General features: G+C 48.2%; 2 protein-coding genes and 1 long non-coding RNA gene across 4 annotated transcripts; 1 reads left to right on the top strand and 2 right to left on the bottom strand.

Moving 5' to 3' along the window:
* LOC130213091 (tropomyosin alpha-4 chain-like) lies at positions 1-15,263 on the top strand. 2 transcript variants are annotated; one of them, XM_056444523.1, is made up of 9 exons: positions 1-263; positions 3,379-3,522; positions 6,420-6,553; positions 6,615-6,732; positions 6,923-6,993; positions 11,009-11,084; positions 11,487-11,549; positions 11,626-11,695; positions 14,815-15,263. In XM_056444523.1, the coding sequence occupies exons 2-9, from the start codon at positions 3,388-3,390 to the stop codon at positions 14,895-14,897; spliced, it is 750 nt and encodes a 249-aa protein (XP_056300498.1). In that variant the 5' UTR covers positions 1-263; positions 3,379-3,387; the 3' UTR covers positions 14,898-15,263. The 2 variants fall into 2 exon arrangements, with proteins under 2 accessions (XP_056300498.1, XP_056300497.1); XM_056444522.1 differs by lacking the exon at positions 11,009-11,084 and adding an exon at positions 11,316-11,391 and having other exon boundaries at positions 5-263.
* LOC130213098 (uncharacterized) lies at positions 3,926-6,090 on the bottom strand. Its single transcript, XR_008835446.1, has 3 exons — positions 6,023-6,090; positions 4,859-4,898; positions 3,926-3,990 (listed from the first exon to the last, which is right to left on the bottom strand). It is a non-coding gene; the product is annotated as an uncharacterized LOC130213098 (long non-coding RNA).
* pmvk (phosphomevalonate kinase) lies at positions 15,250-24,665 on the bottom strand. Its single transcript, XM_056444526.1, has 3 exons — positions 24,480-24,665; positions 23,661-23,790; positions 15,250-15,573 (listed from the first exon to the last, which is right to left on the bottom strand). The coding sequence occupies exons 1-3, from the start codon at positions 24,564-24,566 to the stop codon at positions 15,422-15,424; spliced, it is 369 nt and encodes a 122-aa protein (XP_056300501.1). The 5' UTR covers positions 24,567-24,665; the 3' UTR covers positions 15,250-15,421.
* Positions 24,666-26,644: the final 1,979 nt, after the last annotated feature.

Genomic DNA, 26,644 nt, shown 5'->3' with positions numbered 1-26,644 from the left:
TCTTCAGTTGAGAGTTGGCTGGACGAGGGAGCGGCGCAGCGGAGCTCAGGACCCCAGAGACCAGGACCCCAGAGACCAGGACCCCAGAGACCAGGACCAGGAGACCCGAGTCCTCGTTGAGCTTCAGACACAAACAGAGTTTGTTTGTTTGTTTGTTGAACTTCCTGTAGCCCGCGAGCTAACAGCTAGCTACCTGCTCCCAGTGACGTCAGGTGAAGTCGGACTCGAGCCGCAGGTGTGTTGCCTTCAGGAGCGTCGGACAGGTGAGGACGAGAACCCCTTAGAACGGCTCACCTGGCTCACGCGCCCTGACGCTAAGCTACAATGCTAACAGGGCGGTGGTCGGCTGCTAGCATCCGGAGCCAACGAGCTACTTACAACCAAGAAATATAAAATACACGATACATGTATCATATATAATATATACAAGAATACACGATACATGTATCATATATAATATATACAAGAATACACGATACATGTATCATATATAATATATACAAGAATACACGATACATGTATCATATATAATATACAAGAATACACTATACATGTATCATATATAATATATACGAGAATACACTATACATGTATCATATATAATATATACAAGAATACACTATACATGTATCATATATAATATATACAAGAATACACGATACATGTATCATATATAATATATACAAGAATACACTATACATGTATCATATATAATATATACGAGAATACACTATACATGTATCATATATAATATACAAGAATACACTATACATGTATCATATATAATATACAAGAATACACTATACATGTATCATATATAATATATACAAGAATACACGATACATGTATCATATATAATATATACAAGAATACACGATACATGTATCATATATAATATACAAGAATACACTATACATGTATCATATATAATATATACAAGAATACACTATACATGTATCATATATAATATATACAAGAATACACTATACATGTATCATATATAATATATACAAGAATACACGATACATGTATCATATATAATATATACAAGAATACACGATACATGTATCATATATAATATATACGAGAATACACTATACATGTTTCATATATAATATATACAAGAATACACTATACATGTATCATATATAATATACAAGAATACACTATACATGTATCATATATAATATACAAGAATACACTATACATGTATCATATATAATATATACAAGAATACACGATACATGTATCATATATAATATATACAAGAATACACGATACATGTATCATATATAATATATACGAGAATACACTATACATGTATCATATATAATATATACGAGAATACACTACATGTATCATATATAATATATACAAGAATACACTATACATGTATCATATATAATATATACGAGAATACACTATACATGTATCATATATAATAATACACTATACATGTATCATATATAATATACAAGAATACACTATACATGTATAATATATACGAGAATACACTATACATGTATCATATATAATATATACGAGAATACACTATACATGTTTCATATATAATATATACAAGAATACACTATACATGTATCATATATAATATATACGAGAATACACTATACATGTATCATATATAATATATACAAGAATACACTACATGTATCATATATAATATATATAATAATACACTATACATGTATCATATATAATATACAAGAATACACTATACATGTATCATATATAATATATACGAGAATACACTATACATGTTTCATATATAATATATATAATAATACACTATACATGTATCATATATAATATACAAGAATACACTATACATGCATCATATATAATATATACAAGAATACACTATACATGTATCATATATAATATATATAATAATACACTACATGTTTCATATATAATATATACAAGAATACACTATACATGTATCATATATAATATATACGAGAATACACTACATGTATCATATATAATATATACGAGAATACACTATACATGTATCATATATAATATATACGAGAATACACTATACATGTATCATATATAATATACAAGAATACACTATACATGTATCATATATAATATACAAGAATACACTATACATGTATCATATATAATATATACAAGAACACACTATACATGTTTCATATATAATATATATAATAATACACTATACATGTATCATATATAATATACAAGAATACACTATACATGTATCATATATAATATATACAAGAATACACTATACATGTATCATATAATATACAAGAATACACTATACATGTATCATATATAATATATGAGAATACACTATACATGTATCATATATACGAGAATACACTATACATCTATCATATATAATAATACACTATACATGTATCATATATAATATACAAGAATACACTATACATGTATCATATATAATATATACGAGAATACACTATACATGTATCATATATAATATATACGAGAATACACTATACATGTATCATATATAATATACAAGAATACACTATACATGTATCATATATAATATATACGAGAATACACTATACATGTATCATATATAATATACACTATACATGTATCACATTTAATCTATATAATATACAAGAATACACTATACATGTATCACATTTAATATATATAATATACAATGAATACACTATACATGTATCACATTTAATATATATAATATACAATGAATACACTATACATGTATCACATTTAATCTATATAATATACAAGAATACACTATACATGTATCACATTTAATATATATAATATACAATGAATACACTATACATGTATCATATATAATAACCCTAATATATAATACATATATAATATACAATGAATACAATATACATGTATCACATTTAATAACACTAATATATAATACATATATAATATACAATGAATACAATATACATGTATCACATTTAATAACACTAATATATAATACATAATTTATATATGTGTATAGATAATATATAAATAAATAATCTTAACGGTTCATTGGTCGTACTTAAATGTGTATCTTTTGTTATTAGTGAATTGTTAAAGATATTTTTTAATAAAATCTTGACTAACTTCTTAATCGTTTTGAATATTTTCTGTCATTTAGTTTGTTGCAGATCTTAAAATCTTGATTCCGATTGATTAATTATTTTATTTGTTGATCCTTTTCATGACGAATACAACTTCATTTAATTCTTTGTAATTATTTTGTTTTGAATGCAGCAGTCTTTAAGCGCAGCACACTATTTAATTTATGATATTGTCGACTGAAGTCTGTTGACGCTGCTGTTCCACCGGTTAACGTCGTTGTCATTGCTCCCGCAGAAGAAGAAGATGAGTGGAGGACTGAACAGCATCGATGCCGTGAAGAAGAAGATCAAAGTGCTGCAGGAGCAGGCGGAGGAGGCCGAGGACCGAGCTGTGCTCCTGCAGAAGGAGGTGGAGAAGGAGAAGATGGCCAGAGAGGAGGTACACACACACGCTCACTGTCACACTCTCACTGTTCAACGCCTGGTCGGGTTGGTCTCTCTGTCCGGGGAGTTTGGGATGAGTTCTTGTTATACATAAAAAAATAATTGAATAAAGAACATGGAGTCACTCGAGTAAACCAAATAGTCTTTGTTAGACTTTGTTAGAACAATGCGAATAAAGTTATACATGTGCTAAAATCTGTAGTACCACTACCCCCCACTAGAGGGGCACGCCCCACCTGTAGTACCACTGCCCCCCACTAGAAGGGAGCGCCCCCTGTAGTACCACTACCCCCCACTAGAGGGGCGCGCCCCACCTGTAGTAACACTGCCCCCACTAGAGGAGCGCCCACCTGTAGTACCACTCCCCCACTAGAGGCGCCCACCTGTAGTACCACTGCCCCCCACTAGAGGGGAGCGCCCCACCTGTAGTACCACTACCCCCCACTAGAGGGGAGCGCCCCACCTGTAGTACCACTACCCCCACTGGGGGCGCCCCACCTGTAGTACCACTACCCCCCACTAGAGGCGCCCACCTGTAGTACCACTGCCCCCACTAGAGGGCCCCACCTGTAGTACCACTGCCCCCACCAGAGGCGCCCACCTGTAGTACCACTGCCCCCACTGGAGCGCCCCACCTGTAGTACCACTACCCCCCACTAGAGGAGAGCGCCCCCCTGTAGTACCACTGCCCCCCACTAGAGGGCCGCGCCCCACCTGTAGTACCACTACCCCCACTAGAGGCGCCCACCTGTAGTACCACTACGCCCCACTAGAGGGCGCCCGAGGGCGCCCACCTGTAGTACCACTACCCCCACCAGAGGGCGCCCCACCTGTAGTACCACTGCCCCCACCAGAGGGAGCGCCCCACCTGTAGTACCACTCCCCCACTAGAGGAGCGCCCCACCTGTAGTACCACTGCCCCCACTAGAGGGCGCCCCCACCTGTAGTACCACTGCCCCCACTAGAGGAGCGCCCACCTGTAGTACCACTGCCCCCACTAGAGGAGCGCCCACCTGTAGTACCACTGCCCCCACTGAGGGCGCCCACCTGTAGTACCACTGCCCCCACTAGAGGGGCGCCCACCTGTAGTACCACTGCCCCCACTCAGAGGGGCGCCCACCTGTAGTACCACTGCCCCCACTAGAGGGCGCCCCACCTGTAGTACCACTGCCCCCACTAGAGGGCGCCCACCTGTAGTACCACTGCCCCCACTAGAGGGCGCCCCACCTGTAGTACCACTGCCCCACCAGAGGAGCCGCCCACCTGTAGTACCACTGCCCCCACTGGAGCGCCCACCTGTAGTACCACTCCCCCCACTGGGGAGCGCCCACCTGTAGTACCACTGCCCCCCACTAGAGGGGAGCGCCCCACCTGTAGTACCACTGCCCCCCACTCAGGAGCGCCCCCTGTAGTACCACTGCCCCCCACTAGAGGGGAGCCCACCTGTAGTACCACTGCCCCCACTAGAGGGAGCCCCACCTGTAGTACCACTGCCCCCACCAGAGGCGCCCACCTGTAGTACCACTGCCCCCACCAGAGGAGCCCCCACCTGTAGTACCACTGCCCCCACTAGAGGAGGCGCCCACCTGTAGTACCACTGCCCCCACTAGAGGAGCGCCCACCTGTAGTACCACTGCCCCCACGAGGGAGCCCCACCTGTAGTACCACTGCCCCCACTAGAGGCGCCCCACCTGTAGTACCACTGCCCCCACTAGAGGGCGCCCACCTGTAGTACCACTGCCCCCACTGGGGGCCGCCCACCTGTAGTACCACTACCCCCACTAGAGGCGCCCACCTGTAGTACCACTGCCCCCACTAGAGGGAGCGCCCACCTGTAGTACCACTGCCCCCACCCCCCACTAGCCCACCTGTAGTACCACCCCCCACTAGAGGCGCGCCCCACCTGTAGTACCACTGCCCCCACCAGAGGGCGCGCCCACCTGTAGTACCACCCCCCCACTAGAGGGCGCCCCACCTGTAGTACCACTACCCCCACAGAGGGCGCCCACCTGTAGTACCACTGCCCCCACCAGAGGGGAGCCCCCACCTGTAGTACCACTGCCCCCACCAGAGGGGCGCCCCACCAGTACCACTGCCCCCACTAGAGGGAGCCCCACCTGTACCACTGCCCCCACTAGGGAGCGCCCACCTGTAGTACCACTGCCCCCACTAGAGGCGCCCCACCTGTAGTACCACTGCGCCCCACTAGAGGAGCCCCACCTGTAGTACCACTGCCCCACTAGAGGGAGCCCACCTGTAGTACCACTGCCCCCACTGGGGGCGCCCACCTGTAGTACCACTGCCCCCACCAGAGGGAGCGCCCACCTGTACCACTGCCCCCACTAGAGGGCCCACCTGTAGTACCACTGCCCCCCACTAGAGGAGCGCCCCACCTGTAACCACTGCCCCCACCAGAGGAGCGCCCACCTGTAATACCACTGCCCCCACCAGAGGAGCCCACCTGTAACCACTGCCCCCACTGAGAGGAGCCCCACCTGTAATACCACTGCCCCCCACTAGAGGGGAGCTCCTACCTGTAATACCACTGCCCCCCACTAGAGGGACGCGCCCCACCTGTAATACCACTACCCCCCACCAGAGGGACGCGCCCCACCTGTAATACCACTGCCCCCACTGGGGAGCCCCACCTGTAGTACCACTGCCCCCACTGGGGAGCCCACCTGTAATACCACCCCCCAAGAGGGCGCCCACCTGTAGTACCACTACCCCCCCACTAGAGGGACGCGCCCCACCTGTAGTACCACTGCCCCCCACTAGAGGGGCGCGCCTCACCTGTAGTACCACTGCCCCCCACTAGAGGGGCGCGCCTCACCTGTAGTACCACTGCGCCCCACTAGAGGGTCCTGAGCGGCCCTGCTCCGTGTCTTGCAGGCGGAGGCCGAGGTGACGTCTCTGGGCCGCCGGCTGCAGCTCAGTGAGGACAACGTGGAGCGAGTCCAGGAGAGACTCTGCTCCACCCTGAGCAAGCTGGAGGAGGTGGAGAAGAGCTCTGATGAGAGCGAGAGGTGAGGCACACACACACACTACACACTCTACACACACTTCTTACCCCCCCCCCCCCCCCAGAGGCATGAAGGTCATCGAGAACAGGGCCCTGAAGGACGAGGAGCGGATGGAGACGCTGGAGGTTCAGCTGAGAGAAGCCAAGCTGATCGCTGAGGAGGCCGACCGCAAGTATGAGGAGGTGAGGAGAGGGAGGTAGAGAGAGGGAGAGGGAGGGGGAGGGAGAGAGAGGGAGGGAGCGAGGGAGGGAGGAGGAGAGAGAGAGAGAAGGGGAAACACTGATATGTGGTGGTGTGTGTGTGTGTGGTAGTGTGTGTGTGGTAGTGTGTACTCCTGAGGATCGTCCTGGTAACTGAACATTTGATTGACAGGTGGCCCGTAAGCTGGTGATGGTTGAAGGTGAACTGGAACGAGCTGAAGACAGAGCAGAGCAGGGAGAGAGGTACACACACACACACACACACACACACACACACACACAGAGAGGTACACACACACATACACACACAGAGAGAGGTACACACACACACACAGAGGTACACACACACACACACAGAGGTACACACACAGAGGTACACACACAGAGAGGTACACACACACAGAGAGAGAGGTACACACACACAGAGGTACACACACAGAGAGAGGTACACACACACATACACAGAGAGAGGTACACACACACAGAGAGAGGTACACACACAGAGGTACACACAGAGGTACACACACAGAGAGCTACACACACAGAGAGGTACACACACACAGGAGGTACACACACACAGAGAGGTACACACACACACACAGAGAGGTACACACACAGAGAGGTACACACACACACAGAGAGAGGTACACACACACACAGAGAGGTACACACACACAGAGAGGTACACACACAGAGAGAGGTACACACACAGAGAGGTACACACACACAGAGAGGTACACACACAGAGGTACACACACACAGAGAGGTACACACACACAGAGAGGTACACACACACAGAGAGGTACACACACACAGAGAGGTACACACACAGAGAGGTACACACACACAGAGAGGTACACACACAGAGAGGTACACACACACACAGAGAGGTACACACACACACAGAGAGGTACACACACACACAGAGAGGTACACACACACAGAGGTACACACAGAGGTACACACACACACAGAGAGGTACACACACAGAGGTACACACACACACAGAGAGAGGTACACACACACACACAGAGGTACACACACACACACAGAGAGAGGTACACACACACACAGAGGTACACACACACAGAGAGAGACACACACACAGAGGTACACACACACAGAGAGAGGTACACACACACACAGAGGTACACACACACAGAGAGAGGTACACACACGGAGAGAGAGGTACACACACAGAGAGAGGTACACACACAGAGAGAGGTACACACACAGAGAGGTACACACACAGAGAGAGGTACACACACAGAGAGAGGTACACACACAGAGAGGTACACACACAGAGAGGTACACACACACACACACAGAGAGGTACACACACACAGAGAGGTACACACACACAGAGAGGTACACACACACAGAGAGAGGTACACACACACAGAGAGGTACACACACACAGAGAGGTACACACACACAGAGAGAGGTACACACACACAGAGAGAGGTACACACACAGAGAGAGGTACACACACAGAGAGAGGTACACACACAGAGAGAGGTACACACACGGAGAGAGAGGTACACACACGGAGAGAGGTACACACACAGAGAGTACACACAGAGAGGTACACACACAGAGAGTACACACACACACACAGAGAGAGAGGTACACACACAGAGAGTACACACAGAGAGAGAGAGGTACACACACAGAGAGTACACACACACACAGAGGTACACACACAGAGAGGTACACACACAGAGGTACACACACAGAGAGGTACACACACAGAGAGGTACACACACAGAGAGGTACACACACACACAGAGGTACACACACAGAGACACACACACACAGAGGTACACACACACACACAGAGACACACACACACAGAGGTACACACACACACACAGAGAGACACACACAGAGGTACACACACAGAGAGGTACACACAGAGAGAGGTACACACACAGAGAGAGGTACACACACACACAGAGGTACACACACACAGAGGTACACACACACACAGAGGTACACACACACACACACACACACAGAGGTACACACACACAGAGACACACACAGAGGTACACACACACAGAGAGAGACACACACAGAGAGAGACACACACAGAGGTACACACACAGAGAGACACACACAGAGGTACACACACACACACACACACAGAGGTACACACACACACAGAGGTACACACACAGAGAGAGACACACACAGAGGTACACACACAGAGGTACACACACACACACACAGAGAGACACACAGAGGTACACACACAGAGAGAGACACACACAGAGGTACACACACACAGAGGTACACACAGAGGTACACACACAGAGGTACACACACAGAGAGACACACACACAGAGGTACACACACAGAGGTACACACAGAGGTACACACACAGAGGTACACACACAGAGGTACACACACACAGAGACACACACAGAGAGAGAGAGAGGTACACACACAGAGGTACACACACACAGAGAGGTACACACACACACAGAGAGGTACACACACACACACAGAGAGAGGTACACACACACACACAGAGAGGTACACACACACACACAGAGTACACACACACAGAGAGTACACACACACACACACAGCGAGAGTACACTCACACACACAGAGAGTACACACACAGGGAGAGAGTACACACACACAGAGTACACACACAGAGAGTACACACACAGGGAGAGAGTACACACACACAGAGAGAGTACACACACACACACACACACAGAGAGAGCACACACACACACAGAGAGTACACACACACACACACACAGAGAGAGTACACACACACAGCGAGAGAGTACACACACACAGAGTACACACACAGAGACAGAGAGTACACACACACACACACACAGAGTACACACACACACAGAGTACACACACACACACAGAGTACACACACACAGAGAGTACACACACACAGGGAGAGAGTACACACACAGAGAGAGTACACACACACACACACACACAGAGAGTGCACACACAGGCTGTGTCCCTCCTGTGTCCTCTCTCTCCTCCTCTGTGTCCTCCATGCCCTCTCCTCGTGTCCTCCTCTCCTTGTGTCCTCTCCTTGTGTCCTCTCTCCTTGTGTCCTCTCTGTCCCCTCTCTGTCCTCCTCTCCTTGTCCTCTCTCCTGTGTCCTCCTCCCGTGTCCTCCCCTTGTGTCCTCTCTCCTCGTGTCCTCCTCCCCTCGTGTCCTCTCCTCGTGTCCTCTCCTCATGTCCTCCTCCACTCGTCCTCTCTCCTCGTGTCCTCTTTCCTTGTGTCCTCTCTCCTCGTGTCCTCTCTCCCCTTGTGTCCTCTCTCCTCGTGTCCTCCTCTCCTCGTGTCCTCTCTCCTCGTGTCCTCCCGTGTCCTCCCTGTGTCCTCCTCCTCGTGTCCTCCTCTCCTCGTGTCCTCTCTCCTCGTGTCCTCCTCGTGTCCTCCTCCCCTTGTGTCCTCTCTCCTCGTGTCCTCTCTCCTCGTGTCCTCCTCCCCTCGTGTCCTCTCTCCTCGTGTCCTTTCTTCTTGTGTCCTCCCCTTGTGTCCTCTCTCCTCGTGTCCTCTCCTCGTGTCCTCCTCCCCTTGTGTCCTCTCTCCTCGTGTCCTCTCTCCCGTGTCCTCTCTCCTTGTGTCCTCTCTCCTTGTGTCCTCTCTCCTTGTTTTCTCTCTCGTGTCCTCCTCTCTCCTTGTGTCCTCTCTCCTTGTGTCCTCCTCCCCTCGTGTCCTCTCTCCTCGTCCTCGTGTCCTCCTCATGTCCTCTCCTTGTGTCCTCTCTCCCCATCTCCTCTCTCCTGTGTCCTCTCTCCTGTGTCCTCTCTCCCCTCCTCCTCTCTCCTGTGTCCTCTCTCCTGTGTCCTCTCTCCTGTGTCCTCTCTCCCCTCCTCTCCTCGTGTCCTCCTCCCCTCGTGTCCTCTCTCCTTGTGTCCTCCTCCCCTCGTGTCCTCTCCTTGTGTCCTCTCCTCATGTCCTCACCCTGTGTCCTCTCCTTGTGTCCTCTCCTTGTGTCCTCTCCTCATGTCCTCTCCTTGTGTCCTCTCCTCATGTCCTCTCCTTGTGTCCTCTCCTCGTGTCCTCTCCTCATGTCCTCCTCTCTCCTCGTGTCCTCCTCCCCTTGTGTCCTCTCTCCTCGTGTCCTCCTCCCCTTGTGTCCTCTCTCCTCGTGTCCTCCTCTCTCCTCGTGTCCTCTCCTCGTGTCCTCCTCTCTCGTGTCCTCCTCCACTCGTCCTCCTCTCTCCTTGTGTCCTCTCTCCTCGTGTCCTCTCTCCTTCAGTAAGGTTCGGAGGTTGGGGGAGCAGTTAAGGAGTTTCGACCAATCGCTGAAGAGCCTGCAGGCGTCTGAGGACAAGGTACTGAGGGTCCACCTGCTGTCCGACCAGAGGCTCCTCCTCCTGCCTCCTACGACCTCTGACCTTTAGTGTCTGCTTCAGCTTCTCCTCCTGCTCTCTGCATGACTCTAACCTGCTGCTGTCATACCCTAAGGTCATGACCTCATGACCCTGGGGTCATGAGGTCATGCCAACGACACAAAGAAACGTACCTGTGTTCCCAAACTGTCTGATTTGACCTTTGACCTGCAGTAAGAGTCGAGGGTTGGAGGACGAGCTGAAAACTGTCTTCACTAGTTCAAAGTCTCTGGAGGCCCAGACGGAGAAGGTAGGAGGAGGAGGAGGAGGAGGAGGAGGAGGAGGAGGAGCTCCACCATAACACTGGAGCACTCACCTGTCTGTCCACCTGTCTGTCTCTCTCAGTACTCCCATAAAGAAGACCGGTATGAGGAGGAGATCAAGAACCTGAGCAACAAGCTCAAGGAGGTAAGTCCCTGTCTTCCTGTCACATGATGCGATCGGCTGATCCTATTGGTGCAATGAGGTCACTTCCTGTCTGCAGGCTGAGAGCAGAGCTGAAGCTGCAGAGCGCTCCGTGGCCAAACTGGAGAAGACCGTCGACGGGCTGGAAGGTGTGTGTGTGTATATATATACACATATATATGTATATATATATATACATATATATGTGTATATATACACATATATATGTATATATATACACATATATATGTATATATATATACATACAAAAATATATACATATATATGTGTATATATATACACATATATATGTATATATATATACGTGTATATATATATATATACACATATATATGTGTATATATATACACATATATATGTATATATATATATACATATATATGTGTATATATACACACATATATATGTGTATATATATACACATATATATGTATATATATATACATACAAAAATATATACATATATATATATATATACACATGTATGTATGTATATACATTAGGGCTGTCAGCGTTAACCGCGTTAATCTATGCGATTAATTTGGCCGCTTTAACGCAATTTACGCAACTTTGTTTACTTCCGGTGTTCGTTGAAGTTTTTACACTCAAACCGAGTGTCAAACGGCGGCAGTACGGTTTGACACTGTTTCCGTTTCTAAAACAATTATTTCTCCGCGAAAATAAGGAGCATAAATGAGTTTAACTCGTGGATGAATCAGTCGGGTTTCCTCCTGCTCCTCCTTCCTCCGTCTCCCCCTCTGAGACACAGAGGAACGGAGGGGCGACGTGTCGGGGGACGCGGCGCGGAAAGAACTCGTCACACGAAACCTTCACCGTGATTGGTCAATCCGTTTGTCTGACAACATTTTGGGTAAGAAACAACCAATGAACACTCAGTAAATCACAAAGGACCTCCCACCTCACGGGTGAGGCTCTATAGCAGCCAGTCAGTCAGAGAACAGAGAACACGGCACCAGGACAACTGAGCCTCATTGAATAGAGCTGAGATTGTTCTGGAATGTTTGATGTAGAACACGTGGGGGTGTGTCATATGAAAACGCCTTTAAAAGGTGAATTTACATGTTTTTGTAAAATGTATAAAATGCCCCCAGCCTCCAGAGGGTTAACAGGACATATGTGAATGTCAGTCAGTTACCAAGGCCACTGGTTCTGCTGTTCAGTGGTAAAGATGACAGGACCAATGGGGTCTCAATATACTTTTTTTTTTACTAATCTGATGTTTCACTGAAGAAACAATTTATCATCCACAATATTAAATACCTCGCTGGCACTTTATAGGTAGGAGCCTCTTTGAAAACACAGCTCTGTGGGAAGTTTGGTCTTTAAAAAGAATGAACTTTTAATCGCGACTAATCGCGATTAATGAATTTCAAAATGTGCGATTAATTAGTTACTTTTTTTTAATCGATTGACAGCCCTAATATATATACATATATACATAAATTAATGAATGTCTCTGTATGTATGTGTGTATATATATATTAGGGCTGTGAAACGATTAAAAATTTAAATCTGATTAATCACAGGTTTTTGTGGATTAATCATGATTAATCACATATTACAGATATTCTCGGTATATTTTGTGAGAACATAGAGATTTATGACAAAAGACGGAGATATACATTTATACATTCTTCTATACAATGGTGCTGCAACTCAGCAGTTATTTAGCAGTTTTCTTCCATATGGAACATTAATACATCTTCATCCTAAACAGAATGTTTAACCCTCCTGTTACCTTTAGGGTCACTTTGACCCCATTCAATGTTTAATGTCGGTGTTCTTTGGGGTCAATTTGACCCCAGGCTGTTTTTCACTATGTCAAACATAAGAAATATCAACTTTTTTATTTATTTAAAGGGCTATTTAGGTAGTCAACAAACAAACATAAAGTACCTCACACTTAAACTTGTTAGTAAATGTAAAGGTAACAGGAGGGTTAAACAGAGCATGTTTCTCTTGTTTGTCAACCATGAACTCCACCATGATACAATCTAAAGGCCTCTAGTCTTCCTCTAGCAGCTGCTGAGGCAAACTGACTGTGTGGGTTTTCTTCATGAACTGGGCCGTGATGAAAGGGACGGCGGGGACACCGCTGCAAAGCTGAAACCTCACCGGCCCGGACAGGTGGACAGATTGACAAGTGACTTTTTTTTTGCTCGGTCCCGGCTACAAGACGGAGCTCTGTGGCGCGCCAGACGGAGATCGATAAGTGTTAACGCAACGCGAAGAGACAGAAATGACATGCTGCTGGTTAGAGACGATCAACAACAGACGTTTAATAAAAGAACAAAGACGTGCTCTAGAGAACATGTCAGGGGGCGGGCCAATCTCTTTAATGTCATTGATCTACCGACACTACGCCGCGATCGACTGGCAGGTCGCGATCGACGTGTTGAGACCCTGATCTACAGGAAGTAAAAGTCGTAACAAGGTTTCCGGAGGTGAACCTGCGGAAGGATCATTACCGATGAACAGACCGTCTGCATGAGAGCGGACAGAGTTCAGGTTGAAGTGGTGGATTGGAAGCTCATTCTGCAAGTGACTTTTTTTCGTCCTAACGACCAACAACAGACGGATTGGAAGCTCATTCTGCGCATGCGTTAAATGCGTTAAAAAACAACAACTAGTTAAACCTGTAATTGAATTAACTGAGTTAACGCGTTATTTTTCACAGCACTAATATAAATATATGTATATATACATAAATTAATGAATGAATGTCTCTGTATGTATGTGTGTATATGTATATATACATAAATTAATGAATGAATGTCTATGTATGTATGTGTATATATACATAAATTAATGAATGAATGTCTCTGTATGTATGTATGTGTATATATATATATAAATTAATGAATGAATGTCTCTGTATGTATGTGTGTATATGTATATATACATAAATTAATGAATGAATGTCTATGTATGTATGTGTATATATACATAAATTAATGAATGAATGTCTCTGTATGTATGTATGTGTATATATATACATAAATTAATGAATGAATGTCTATATGTATGTGTATATATATGTATATATACATAAATTAATGAATGTCTATGTATGTATGTGTATATATATATATATACATAAATTAATGAATGAATGTGTGTATATATATATATACATAAATTAATGAATGAATGTCTCTGTATGTATGTATGTGTGTATATATATGTATATATACATAAATTAATGAATGTCTCTGCTCGTCTCCAGACGCTTTGACTTCGGCCAGAAACGCCAACATGGAGCTTCAGACGACTCTGAATCAAACTATGGAGGAGCTCAACTCCTGCTGAAGCTCCTCCTCCTCCTGGAGGTCAGGGAGACAGGGTCAACCTCTGTGGCCAAACACCCCCCCTTAATCATTCCTGCTTTCACACGCTCCATTGGGTGTGTTTCATTAAGCCCCGCCCCCCCCCCCCCTCTTGATCATTCCCTCTTTCACACGCTCCATTGGGCGTGTTTCTTTAAGCCACGCCCCCTCAGTATTATGTGCGCTCTGTATTGTCTCTCAGGGAGTTGAACAGACTCGTGAACTAAGAGCTCCTTCAGTGTTGTTACCTGTCCATTAGAGCAATGATGTCACAGCTCATTGTAATAAATGACAGGAAGCGACAGGATTTTATAAAATAAAAGCACCGCCACTGGTTTGTAGATCAGAACTGACTCGTGTTTATTTTGATGAAAGCGTCCTTTGATAGCTCTGTTAGCATTGTTAGCTGCGACACCATGTTGAGAGCCACGTGGAGACAACCCCTCGGTCGCCTCGAGAGATCAGCCAACAAGTCATGAGAATCTCCCATGAGCCTTTGCTCCGACGTCAACGACCCGGAGGAGACGCTGCTTCCTCTGCCAGCTTCAGGATTGGCTGCAGCTGCTCTTCTAACGAGGGGGCGTCGGCCTCGTTAGTGATGGTCCAATTAAATTCAACCCCGCTGTCCAACCCACACTCAGACTCTGCATCGTCCACACCTGAGAGACAGACGGTTGGAGAGAGACAGGTAAACAAACCGACAGGTGGAGAGAGAGACGGGTAAACAAACCGACAGGTGGAGAGAGAGACAGGTAAACAAACCGACAGGTGGAGAGAGAGACGGGTAAACAAACTGACAGGTGGAGAGAGAGACAGGTAAACAAACCGACCGGTGGAGAGACAGGTAAACAAACCGACAGGTGGAGAGAGAGACAGGTAAACAAACCGACAGGTGGAGAGAGAGACAGGTAAACAAACCGACAGGTGGAGAGAGACAGGTAAACAAACCGACAGGTGGAGAGAGAGACAGGTAAACAAACCGACAGGTGGAGAGAGAGACAGGTAAACAAACCGACAGGTGGAGAGAGAGACAGGTAAACAAACCGACAGGTGGAGAGAGAGACAGGTAAACAAACCGACAGGTGGAGAGAGACAGGTAAACAAACCGACAGGTGGAGAGAGAGACAGGTAAACAAACCGACAGGTGGAGAGAGACAAACCGACAGGTGGAGAGAGACAGGTAAACAAACCGACAGGTGGAGAGAGAGACAGGTAAACAAACGACAGGTGGAGAGAGAGAGGTAAACAAACCGACAGGTGGAGAGAGACAGGTAAACAAAACGACAGGTGGAGAGAGACAGGTAAACAAACCGACAGGTGGAGAGAGACAGGTAAACAAACCGACAGGTGGAGAGAGAGACAGGTAAACAAACCGACAGGTGGAGAGAGACAGGTAAACAAACCGACAGGTGGAGAGAGACAGGTAAACAAACCGAGGTAGAGAGAGACAGGTAAACAAACCGACCGGTGGAGAGAGAGACAGGTAAACAAACCGACAGGTGGAGAGAGAGACGGGTAAACAAACCGACAGGTGGAGAGAGAGACAGGTAAACAAACCGACAGGTGGAGAGAGAGACAGGTAAACAAACCGACAGGTGGAGAGAGAGACAGGTAAACAAACCGACAGGTGGAGAGAGACAGGTAAACAAACCGACAGGTGGAGAGAGAGACGGGTAAACAAACCGACAGGTGGAGAGAGAAAGACGGGTAAACAAACCGACAGGTGGAGAGAACAGGTGGAGAGAGAGGTAAACAACCGACAGGTGGAGAGAGAGACAGGTGGAGAGAGACAGGTAAACCGACAGGTGGAGAGAGAGACAGGTAAACAAACCGACAGGTGGAGAGAGAGACAGGTAAACAAACCGACAGGTGGAGAGAGACAGGTAAACAAACCGACAGGTGGAGAGAGACAGGTAAACAAACCGACAGGTGGAGAGAGAGACAGGTAAACAAACCGACAGGTGGAGAGAGAGACAGGTAAACAAACCGACAGGTGGAGAGAGAGACAGGTAAACAAACCGACAGGTGGAGAGAGACAGGTAAACAAACCGACAGGTGGAGAGAGACAGGTAAACAAACCGACAGGTGGAGAGAGAGACGGGTAAACAAACCGACAGGTGGAGAGAGAGACGGGTAAACAAACCGACAGGTGGAGAGAGACAGGTAAACAAACCGACAGGTGGAGAGAGAGACAGGTAAACAAACCGACAGGTGAGAGAGACAGGTAAACAAACCGACAGGTGGAGAGAGACAGGTAAACAAACCGACAGGTGGAGAGAGAGACAGGTAAACAAACCGACAGGTGGAGAGAGAGACAGGTAAACAAACCGACAGGTGGAGAGAGACAGGTAAACAAACCGACAGGTGGAGAGAGACAGGTAAACAAACCGACAGGTGGAGAGAGACAGGTAAACAAACCGACAGGTGGAGAGAGAGACGGGTAAACAAACCGACAGGTGGAGAGAGAGACAGGTAAACAAACCGACAGGTGGAGAGAGAGACGGGTAAACAAACCGACAGGTGGAGAGAGACAGGTAACAAACCGACAGGTGGAGAGAGAGACGGTAAACAAACCGACAGGTGGAGAGAGAGACAGGTAAACAAACCGACAGGTGGAGAGAGAGACAGGTAAACAAACCGACAGGTGGAGAGAGACAGGTAAACAAACCGACAGGTGGAGAGAGAGACAGGTAAACAAACCGACAGGTGGAGAGAGAGACAGGTAAACAAACCGACAGGTGGAGAGAGAGACAGGTAAACAAACCGACAGGTGGAGAGAGAGAGACGGGTAAACAAACCGACAGGTGGAGAGAGAGACAGGTAAACAAACCGACAGGTGGAGAGAGAGACAGGTAAACAAACCGACAGGTGGAGAGAGAGACAGGTAAACAAACCGACAGGTGGAGAGAGAGAGACGGGTAAACAAACCGACAGGTGGAGAGAGAGACAGGTAAACAAACCGACAGGTGGAGAGAGACAGGTAAACAAACCGACAGGTGGAGAGAGAGACAGGTAAACAAACCGACAGGTGGAGAGAGAGACAGGTAAACAAACCGACAGTGAGAGAGAGACAGGTAAACAAACCGACAGGTGGAGAGAGAGACAGGTAAACAAACCGACAGGTGGAGAGAGAGACAGGTAAACAAACCGACAGGTGGAGAGAGAGACGGGTAAACAAACCGACAGGTGGAGAGAGAGAGGTAAACAAACCGACAGGTGGAGAGAGAGACAGGTAAACAAACCGACAGGTGGAGAGAGAGACAGGTAAACAAACCGACAGGTGGAGAGAGAGACGGGTAAACAAACCGACAGGTGGAGAGAGAGGGTAAACAAACCGACAGGTGGAGAGAGAGACGGTAAACAAACCGACAGGTGGAGAGAGACAGGTAAACAAACCGACAGGTGAGAGAGAGACAAACCGACAGGTGGAGAGAGACAGGTAAACAAACCGACAGGTGGAGAGAGAGACAGGTAAACAAACCGACAGGTGGAGAGAGAGACAGGTAAACAAACCGACAGGTGGAGAGAGAGACAGGTAAACAAACCGACAGGTGGAGAGAGAGACGGGTAAACAAACCGACAGGTGGAGAGAGAGAGACGGGTAAACAAACCGACAGGTGGAGAGAGAGACGGTAAACAAACCGACAGGTGGAGAGAGAGAGGTAAACAAACCGACAGGTGGAGAGAGACAGGTAAACAAACCGACAGGTGGAGAGAGGTAACAGGTAAACAAACCGACAGGTGGAGAGAGAGACAGGTAAACAAACCGACAGGTGGAGAGAGAGACGGTAAACAAACCGACAGGTGGAGAGAGAGAGGTAAACAAACCGACAGGTGGAGAGAGAGACGGGTAAACAAACCGACAGGTGGAGAGAGAGACAGGTAAACAAACCGACAGGTGGAGAGACAGGTAAACAAACCGACAGGTGGAGAGAGAGACAACAAACAAACCGACAGGTGGAGAGAGAGACAGGTAAACAAACCGACAGGTGGAGAGAGAAGGTAAACAAACCGACAGGTGGAGAGAGAGAGACAGGTGGAGAGACCGACAGGGAGAGAGACGGTAAACAAACCGACAGGTGGAGAGAGAGACAGGTAAACAAACCGACAGGTGGAGAGAGAGACAGGTAAACAAACCGACAGGTGGAGAGAGACAGGTAAACAAACCGACAGGTGGAGAGAGAGACAGGTAAACAAACCGACAGGTGGAGAGAGAGACGGGTAAACAGGTGGAGAGAGAGACAGGTAAACAAAACGACAGGTGGAGAGAGACAGGTAAACAAACCGACAGGTGGAGAGAGAGACGGTAAACAAACCGACAGGTGGAGAGAGGGTAAACAAACCGACAGGTGGAGAGAGACGGGTAAACAAACCGACAGGTGGAGAGAGAGACAGGTAAACAAACCGACAGGTGGAGAGAGAGACAGGTAAACAAACCGACAGGTGGAGAGAGAGACGGGTAAACAAACCGACAGGTGGAGAGAGAGACAGGTAAACAAACCGACAGGTGGAGAGAGAGACAGGTAAACAAACCGACAGGTGGAGAGAGAGACGGTAAACAAACCGACAGGTGGAGAGAGACAGGTAAACAAACCGACAGGTGGAGAGAGAGACAGGTAAACAAACCGACAGGTGGAGAGAGAGAACTGTAAACAAACCGACAGGTGGAGAGAGAGACGGGTAAACAAACCGACAGGTGGAGAGAGAGAGAGACAGGTAAACAAACCGACAGGTGGAGAGAGACAGGTAAACAAACCGACAGGTGGAGAGAGAGACGGTAAACAAACCGACAGGTGGAGAGAGAGACAGGTAAACAAACCGACAGGTGGAGAGACAGGTAAACAAACCGACAGGTGGAGAGAGACAGGTAAACAAACCGACAGGTGGAGAGAGACAGGTAAACAAACCGACAGGTGGAGAGAGAGACGGTAAACAAACCGACAGGTGGAGAGAGAGACAGGTAAACAAACCGACAGGTGGAGAGAGAGACGGTAAACAAACCGACAGGTGGAGAGAGAGACAGGTAACAAACCGACAGGTGGAGAGAGAGACAGGTAAACAAACGAGACAGGTAAACAAACCGACAGGTGGAGAGAGAGACAGGTAAACAAACCGACAGGTGGAGAGAGACGGTAAACAAACCGACAGGTGGAGAGAGAGACGGGTAAACAAACCGACAGGTGGAGAGAGAGAGGTAAACAAACCGACAGGTGGAGAGAGAGACAGGTAAACAACCGACAGGTGGAGAGAGAGAGACAGGTAAACAAACCGACAGGTGGAGAGAGACGGGTAAACAAACCGACAGGTGGAGAGAGAGACGCAAACAAACCGACAGGTAAACAAACCGACAGGTGGAGAGAGAGACGGGTAAACAAACCGACAGGTGGAGAGAGACAGGTAAAAAAACCGACAGGTGGAGAGAGAGAGACGGGTAAACAAACCGACAGGTGGAGAGAGAGACGGGTAAACAAACCGACAGGTGGAGAGAGACGGTAAACAAACCGACAGGTGGAGAGAGAGACGGGTAAACATACCGACAGGTGGAGAGAGAGACGGTAAACAAACTGACAGGTGGAGAGAGAGACAGGTAAACAAACCGACAGGTGGAGAGAGAGACGGTAAACAAACCGACAGGTGGAGAGAGAGACGGTAAACAAACCGACAGGTGGAGAGAGAGCAGGGTAAACAAACCGACAGGAGGAGAGAGAGACAGGTAAACAAACCGACAGGTGGAGAGAGAGAACAAACAAACCGACAGGTGGAGAGAGACAGGTAAACAAACCGACAGGTGGAGAGAGAGACGGTAAACAAACCGACAGGTGGAGAGAGAAACAAACCGACAGGTGGAGAGAGAGAGACAGGTAAACAAACCGACAGGTGGAGAGAGACGGGTAAACAAACCGACAGGTGGAGAGACGGTAACAAACCGACAGGTGGAGAGAGACGGGTAAACAAACCGACAGGTGGAGAGAGACAGGTAAACAAACCGACAGGTGGAGAGAGAGAGGTAAACAAACCGACAGGTGGAGAGAGAGACAGGTAAACAAACCGACAGGTGGAGAGAGACGGTAAACAAACCGACAGGTGGAGAGAGAGACGGGTAAACAAACCGACAGGTGGAGAGAGAGACAGGTAAAAACCACAGGTGGAGAGAGAGACGGTAAACAAACCGACAGGTGGAGAGAGAGAGACGGTAAACAAACCGACAGGTGGAGAGAGACAGGTAAACAAACCGACAGGTGGAGAGAGAGGACAGGTAAACAAACCGACAGGTGGAGAGAGAGACAGGTAAACAAACTGACAGGTGGAGAGAGAGACAGGTAAACAAACCGACAGGTGGAGAGAGAGACGGTAAACAAACCGACAGGTGGAGAGAGACAGGTAAACAAACCGACAGGTGGAGAGAGAGACGGGTAAACAAACCGACAGGTGGAGAGAGAGACGGTAAACAAACTGACAGGTGGAGAGAGAGACGGTAAACAAACCGACAGGTGGAGAAACAGGTGGAGAGAGAGGTAACAAACCGACAGGTGGAGAGAGAGACAGGTAAACAAACGACAGGTGGAGAGAGACAGGTAAACAAACCGACAGGTGGAGAGAGAGACGGTAAACAAACCGACAGGTGGAGAGAGAGACGGTAAACAAACCGACAGGTGAGAGAGACGGTAAACAAACCGACAGGTGGAGAGAGAGACAGGTAACAAACCGACAGGTGGAGAGAGAGACGGGTAAACAAACCGACAGGTGGAGAGAGAGACGGTAAACAAACCGACAGGTGGAGAGAGAGAGGTAAACCGACAGGTGGAGAGAGAGACAGGTAAACAAACCGACAGGTGGAGAGAGACAGGTAAACAAACCGACAGGTGAGAGAGAGAAAACAAACCGACAGGTGAGAGAGACAGGGTAACAAACCGACAGGTGGAGAGAGACAGGTAAACAAACCGACAGGTGGAGAGAGAGACAGGTAAACAAACCGACAGGTGGAGAGAGAGACAGGTAAACAAACCGACAGGTGGAGAGAGAGAACTGTAAACAAACCGACAGGTGGAGAGAGAGACGGGTAAACAAACCGACAGGTGGAGAGAGACGGGTAAACAAACCGACAGGTGGAGAGAGAGACAGGTAAACAAACCGACAGGTGGAGAGAGAGACGGGTAAACAAACCGACAGGTGGAGAGAGAGACAGGTAAACAAACCGACAGGTGGAGAGAGACAGGTAAACAAACCGACAGGTGGAGAGAGAGACAGGTAAACAAACCGACAGGTGGAGAGAGAGACGGGTAAACAAACCGACAGGTGGAGAGAGAGACGGGTAAACAAACCGACAGGTGGAGAGAGAGACAGGTAAACAAACCGACAGGTGGAGAGAGACGGGTAAACAAACCGACAGGTGGAGAGAGAGACAGGTAAACAAACCGACAGGTGGAGAGAGAGACAGGTAAACAAACCGACAGGTGGAGAGAGACAGGTAAACAAACCGACAGGTGGAGAGAGAGACAGGTAAACAAACCGACAGGTGGAGAGAGAGACGGGTAAACAAACCGACAGGTGGAGAGAGAGACGGGTAAACAAACCGACAGGTGGAGAGAGAGACGGGTAAACAAACCGACAGGTGGAGAGAGAGACGGGTAAACAAACCGACAGGTGGAGAGAGAGACAGGTAAACAAACCGACAGGTGGAGAGAGAGACAGGTAAACAAACCGACAGGTGGAGAGAGAGACAGGTAAACAAACCGACAGGTGGAGAGAGAGACAGGTGGAGAGAGAGACAGGTAAACAAACCGACAGGTGGAGAGAGAGACGGGTAAACAAACCGACAGGTGGAGAGAGACGGGTAAACAAACCGACAGGTGGAGAGAGAGACGGGTAAACAAACCGACAGGTGGAGAGAGAGACAGGTAAACAAACCGACAGGTGGAGAGAGAGACAGGTAAACAAACCGACAGGTGGAGAGAGAGACGGGTAAACAACCGACAGGTGGAGAGAGAGACAGGTAAACAAACCGACAGGTGGAGAGAGACGGGTAAACAAACCGACAGGTGGAGAGAGAGACGGGTAAACAAACCGACAGGTGGAGAGAGACAGGTAAACAAACCGACAGGTGGAGAGAGACAGGTAAACAAACCGACAGGTGGAGAGAGAGACAGGTGGAGAGAGAGACAGGTAAACAAACCGACAGGTGGAGAGAGACAGGTAAACAAACCGACAGGTGGAGAGAGACAGGTAAACAAACCGACAGGTGGAGAGAGAGACAGGTAAACAAACCGACAGGTGGAGAGAGAGACAGGTAAACAAACCGACAGGTGGAGAGAGAGACGGGTAAACAAACCGACAGGTGGAGAGAGAGACGGTAAACAAACCGACAGGTGGAGAGAGAGACGGGTAAACAAACACAGGTGGAGAGAGACGGTAAACGAGAGAGACGGGTAAACAAACCGACAGGTGGAGAGAGAGACGGGTAAACAAACCGACAGGTGGAGAGAGAGACGGGTAAACAAACCGACAGGTGGAGAGACGGGTAAACAAACCGACAGGTGGAGAGAGAGACGGGTAAACAAACCGACAGGTGGAGAGAGAGGTAAACAAACCGACAGGTGGAGAGAGACAGGTAAACAAACCGACAGGTGGAGAGAGAGACAGGTAAACAAACCGACAGGTGGAGAGAGAGACGGGTAAACAAACCGACAGGTGGAGAGAGAGACAGGTAAACAAACCGACAGGTGGAGAGAGAGACAGGTGAGCTTACCTGCGGAGAAGCTCCACCCCCTCTGTGTGCGTGTTTCTTCTGAACTTTGAACTCTGACACTTTGAGTCTGTTGAGGAAACTCCGACCAGAACCACTGAAGGTCTGACAGGCGCCGAGCGTCACTCACCACCTGACCAATCAGAGAGCAGAGAGAGTCACCACCTGACCAATCAGAGAGCAGAGAGCGTCACCACCTGACCAATCAGAGCGCAGAGAGAGTCACCACCTGACCAATCAGAGAGCAGAGAGAGTCACCACCTGACCAATCAGAGAGCAGAGAGAGTCACCACCTGACCAATCAGAGAGCAGAGAGCGTCACCACCTGACCAATCAGAGAGCAGAGAGAGTCACCACCTGACCAATCAGAGAGCAGAGAGAGTCACCACCTGACCAATCAGAGAGCAGAGAGAGTCACCACCTGACCAATCAGAGAGCAGAGAGCTACCCACCTGACCAATCAGAGAGCAGAGAGTCACCACCTGACCAATCAGAGAGCAGAGAGCGTCACCACCTGACCAATCAGAGAGCAGAGAGAGTCACCACCTGACCAATCAGAGAGCAGAGAGCGTCACCACCTGACCAATCAGAGCGCAGAGAGAGTCACCACCTGACCAATCAGAGAGCAGAGCGTCACCACCTGACCAATCAGAGAGCAGAGAGCGTCACTCACCAGCTTTGGGCTCCTCCTCACTGACCAGTGTAGCATGTAGCACGGTGGAGCTCTGTGCTACATGCTACATGCTACACTGGTTAGTGAGGAGGAGCCCAATGTGTCGCGTTGTTGTTGATAATGAACTAGCTAGCCACCATGCTACGTACCCAGACTGGTTGCCGTGCCCCCCTGGTTGCTAGGCGACAGAAGAACCCGGGGTCCTGGCGGCGCCGGCTTTCTCCCCATCGGATCATGTCGGCTCGGTACCGCTCCTTATAGAGACCTGGACCCAGCAGCTGGTCCAGGTCCAGACCCTGGTCCTGCAGAAGATTCAAGATTCAAGAGATGTTTTATTTGTCACATACACACACAGGGTGTGCAGTGAAATGAAAGTGGCAATGCTCAGCAGGAATGTGCAAGGGCAACAAGTACACACTATTTACAATAAAAAACAACAACACAATATTTACAGTAAGTGTGTGTGTGTGTGTGTGTGTGTGTGTGTGTGCCTAAGAGGGGCAGTTGTGTGGGTCTATGTGGGGGTCCTGGTGAGGTCGGAGTTCACAATCCTGATGGCCTGAGGAAAGAAACTCCGTCTCAGTCTCTCTGTTCTTGCAGCGTGACTACGGAGGCGCCTGCCTGACCGCAGCAGCTGAAACAGTCTGTTGTTGGGGTGGTGAGGATCCTTCATGATCCTGCCGGCTCTGGTTCTGCACCTCCTGGTGTACAAGTCCTGCAGGGTGGGAGTGTAGTTACAATAGTGCGTTCAGCCGAACGCACTACTCTCTGCAGAGCCTTCCTGTCCTGAGCGGAGCAGTTGCCAAACCTGGCTGTGATGCTTCCTGTCAGGACGCCTCTACAGCTCCAGAGTAGAAGGACTGAAGGATCCTCTGGGAAACTTTAAATTTCCTCAGCTGCCTGAGGTGGTAGAGGCGCTGCCTTGCCTTTCTCACCAGAGTGTCTGTGTTTGTTGACCATGTCAGATCCTCGGTGATGTGGACTCCCAGGTATTTATACCCGCTCACCCTCTCCACAGTAGTCCTGTTAATCCCCAGTGGTGAGTACGTCCTCTGTTGTTGTGCCCTCCTAAAGTCCACAATCAGCTCCTTAGTTTTGGTGACATTCATGATGAGGCTGTTGTCCTGGCACCAGAGTGACAGATCAGCAACTTCCTCCAGGTAGGCCTTCTCGTCGTTGTCGGAGATCAGGCCCACCACCACTGTGTCATCCGCAAACTTGATGATGGTGTTGAGCTGAACCTGGCCACACAGTCATGTGTGTACAGGAGTACAGTAGGGGGCTGAGGACGCAACCCTGGGGGATCCTGTGTTCAGGGTGAGGGATTTGGAGGTGTCTGCCCACCTGACCACCTGTGGCCTGGCGGTCAGGAAGTCCAGGATCCAAGCACACAGGGGGTGTTCAGTCCCAGCTCAATCAGCTTGCCGCCAGTCTGAGGGGACTATGGTGTTGAAAGCTGAACTATAATCAATGAACAGCAGTCTCACATAGCCCCTCTGGCTGTCCAGATGAGAGAGTGGTGTGCAGTACCTGGGAGACAGCATCATCCGTGGATCTGTTTGGGCGATAAGCAAACTGCAGCGGGTCCATGGAGGAAGGGAGGAAGGCGCAGATGTAGTCCTTTATCAGCCTCTCAGCATTTCATGACCACCGAGGTGAGGGCCACCGTCGGTAGTCATTCATACATGCTGGAGAAGCATTCTGGGCACAGGGACAATAGTGGATCTCTTGAAGCAGGCGGGACCACGGACTCAGCCAGGGAGAGGTTGAATATTGTGGTGAACACTGAGCTAGCTGGTTAGCACAGGTTCAGTACGCCCAGATATGCCATCTGACCTGCAGCTTCCTGGTGTTCACCTCAACAGAGCCTCCTCACACTGTGCTCGGTCACAGAGAGTGTGTGTTCATCCCCAGCGTAGAACTCACCGCCACGCTAACGGTGTTGTTGTTAGCAGGGCGAGCTAGCGCTGTTGTTGCTAGCCTCAAACCGCATAAAATGAGTTCAGGTCGTCCGCTAGGGATGCGCCGGCACTCACCATAGCGCGGGTCTGCTCTGGTAGTCTGTGATAGTCCGTAGCCCTGCCATAGGCGCCTGGTGTCGCGCTGCTCCATCTGTGATTCCACTCTGTCTCGGTACCTCCTTTGGCCTCCTTCACCGCCTCCTCAGTCCATAGACCGCTGCCTTGTACTGCCCATGTTGCCGGATACAAGACCGGAGTTATAGGCAGCAGCACGGGCGCTCACAGCTTCACGGATGGATCTATCAACCCACGGCTTTTGGTTAGAAAGACCCTAACTTTTACCGTGGGGACGA

This window comes from Pseudoliparis swirei, chromosome 22 (assembly GCF_029220125.1).
Source record: "Pseudoliparis swirei isolate HS2019 ecotype Mariana Trench chromosome 22, NWPU_hadal_v1, whole genome shotgun sequence".
NCBI classification, from domain to species: Eukaryota; Metazoa; Chordata; class Actinopteri; order Perciformes; family Liparidae; genus Pseudoliparis; species Pseudoliparis swirei.
The sequence above is the reverse complement of the archived record's forward strand: the minus strand, read 5'-3'. Positions and strand labels throughout refer to the sequence as shown.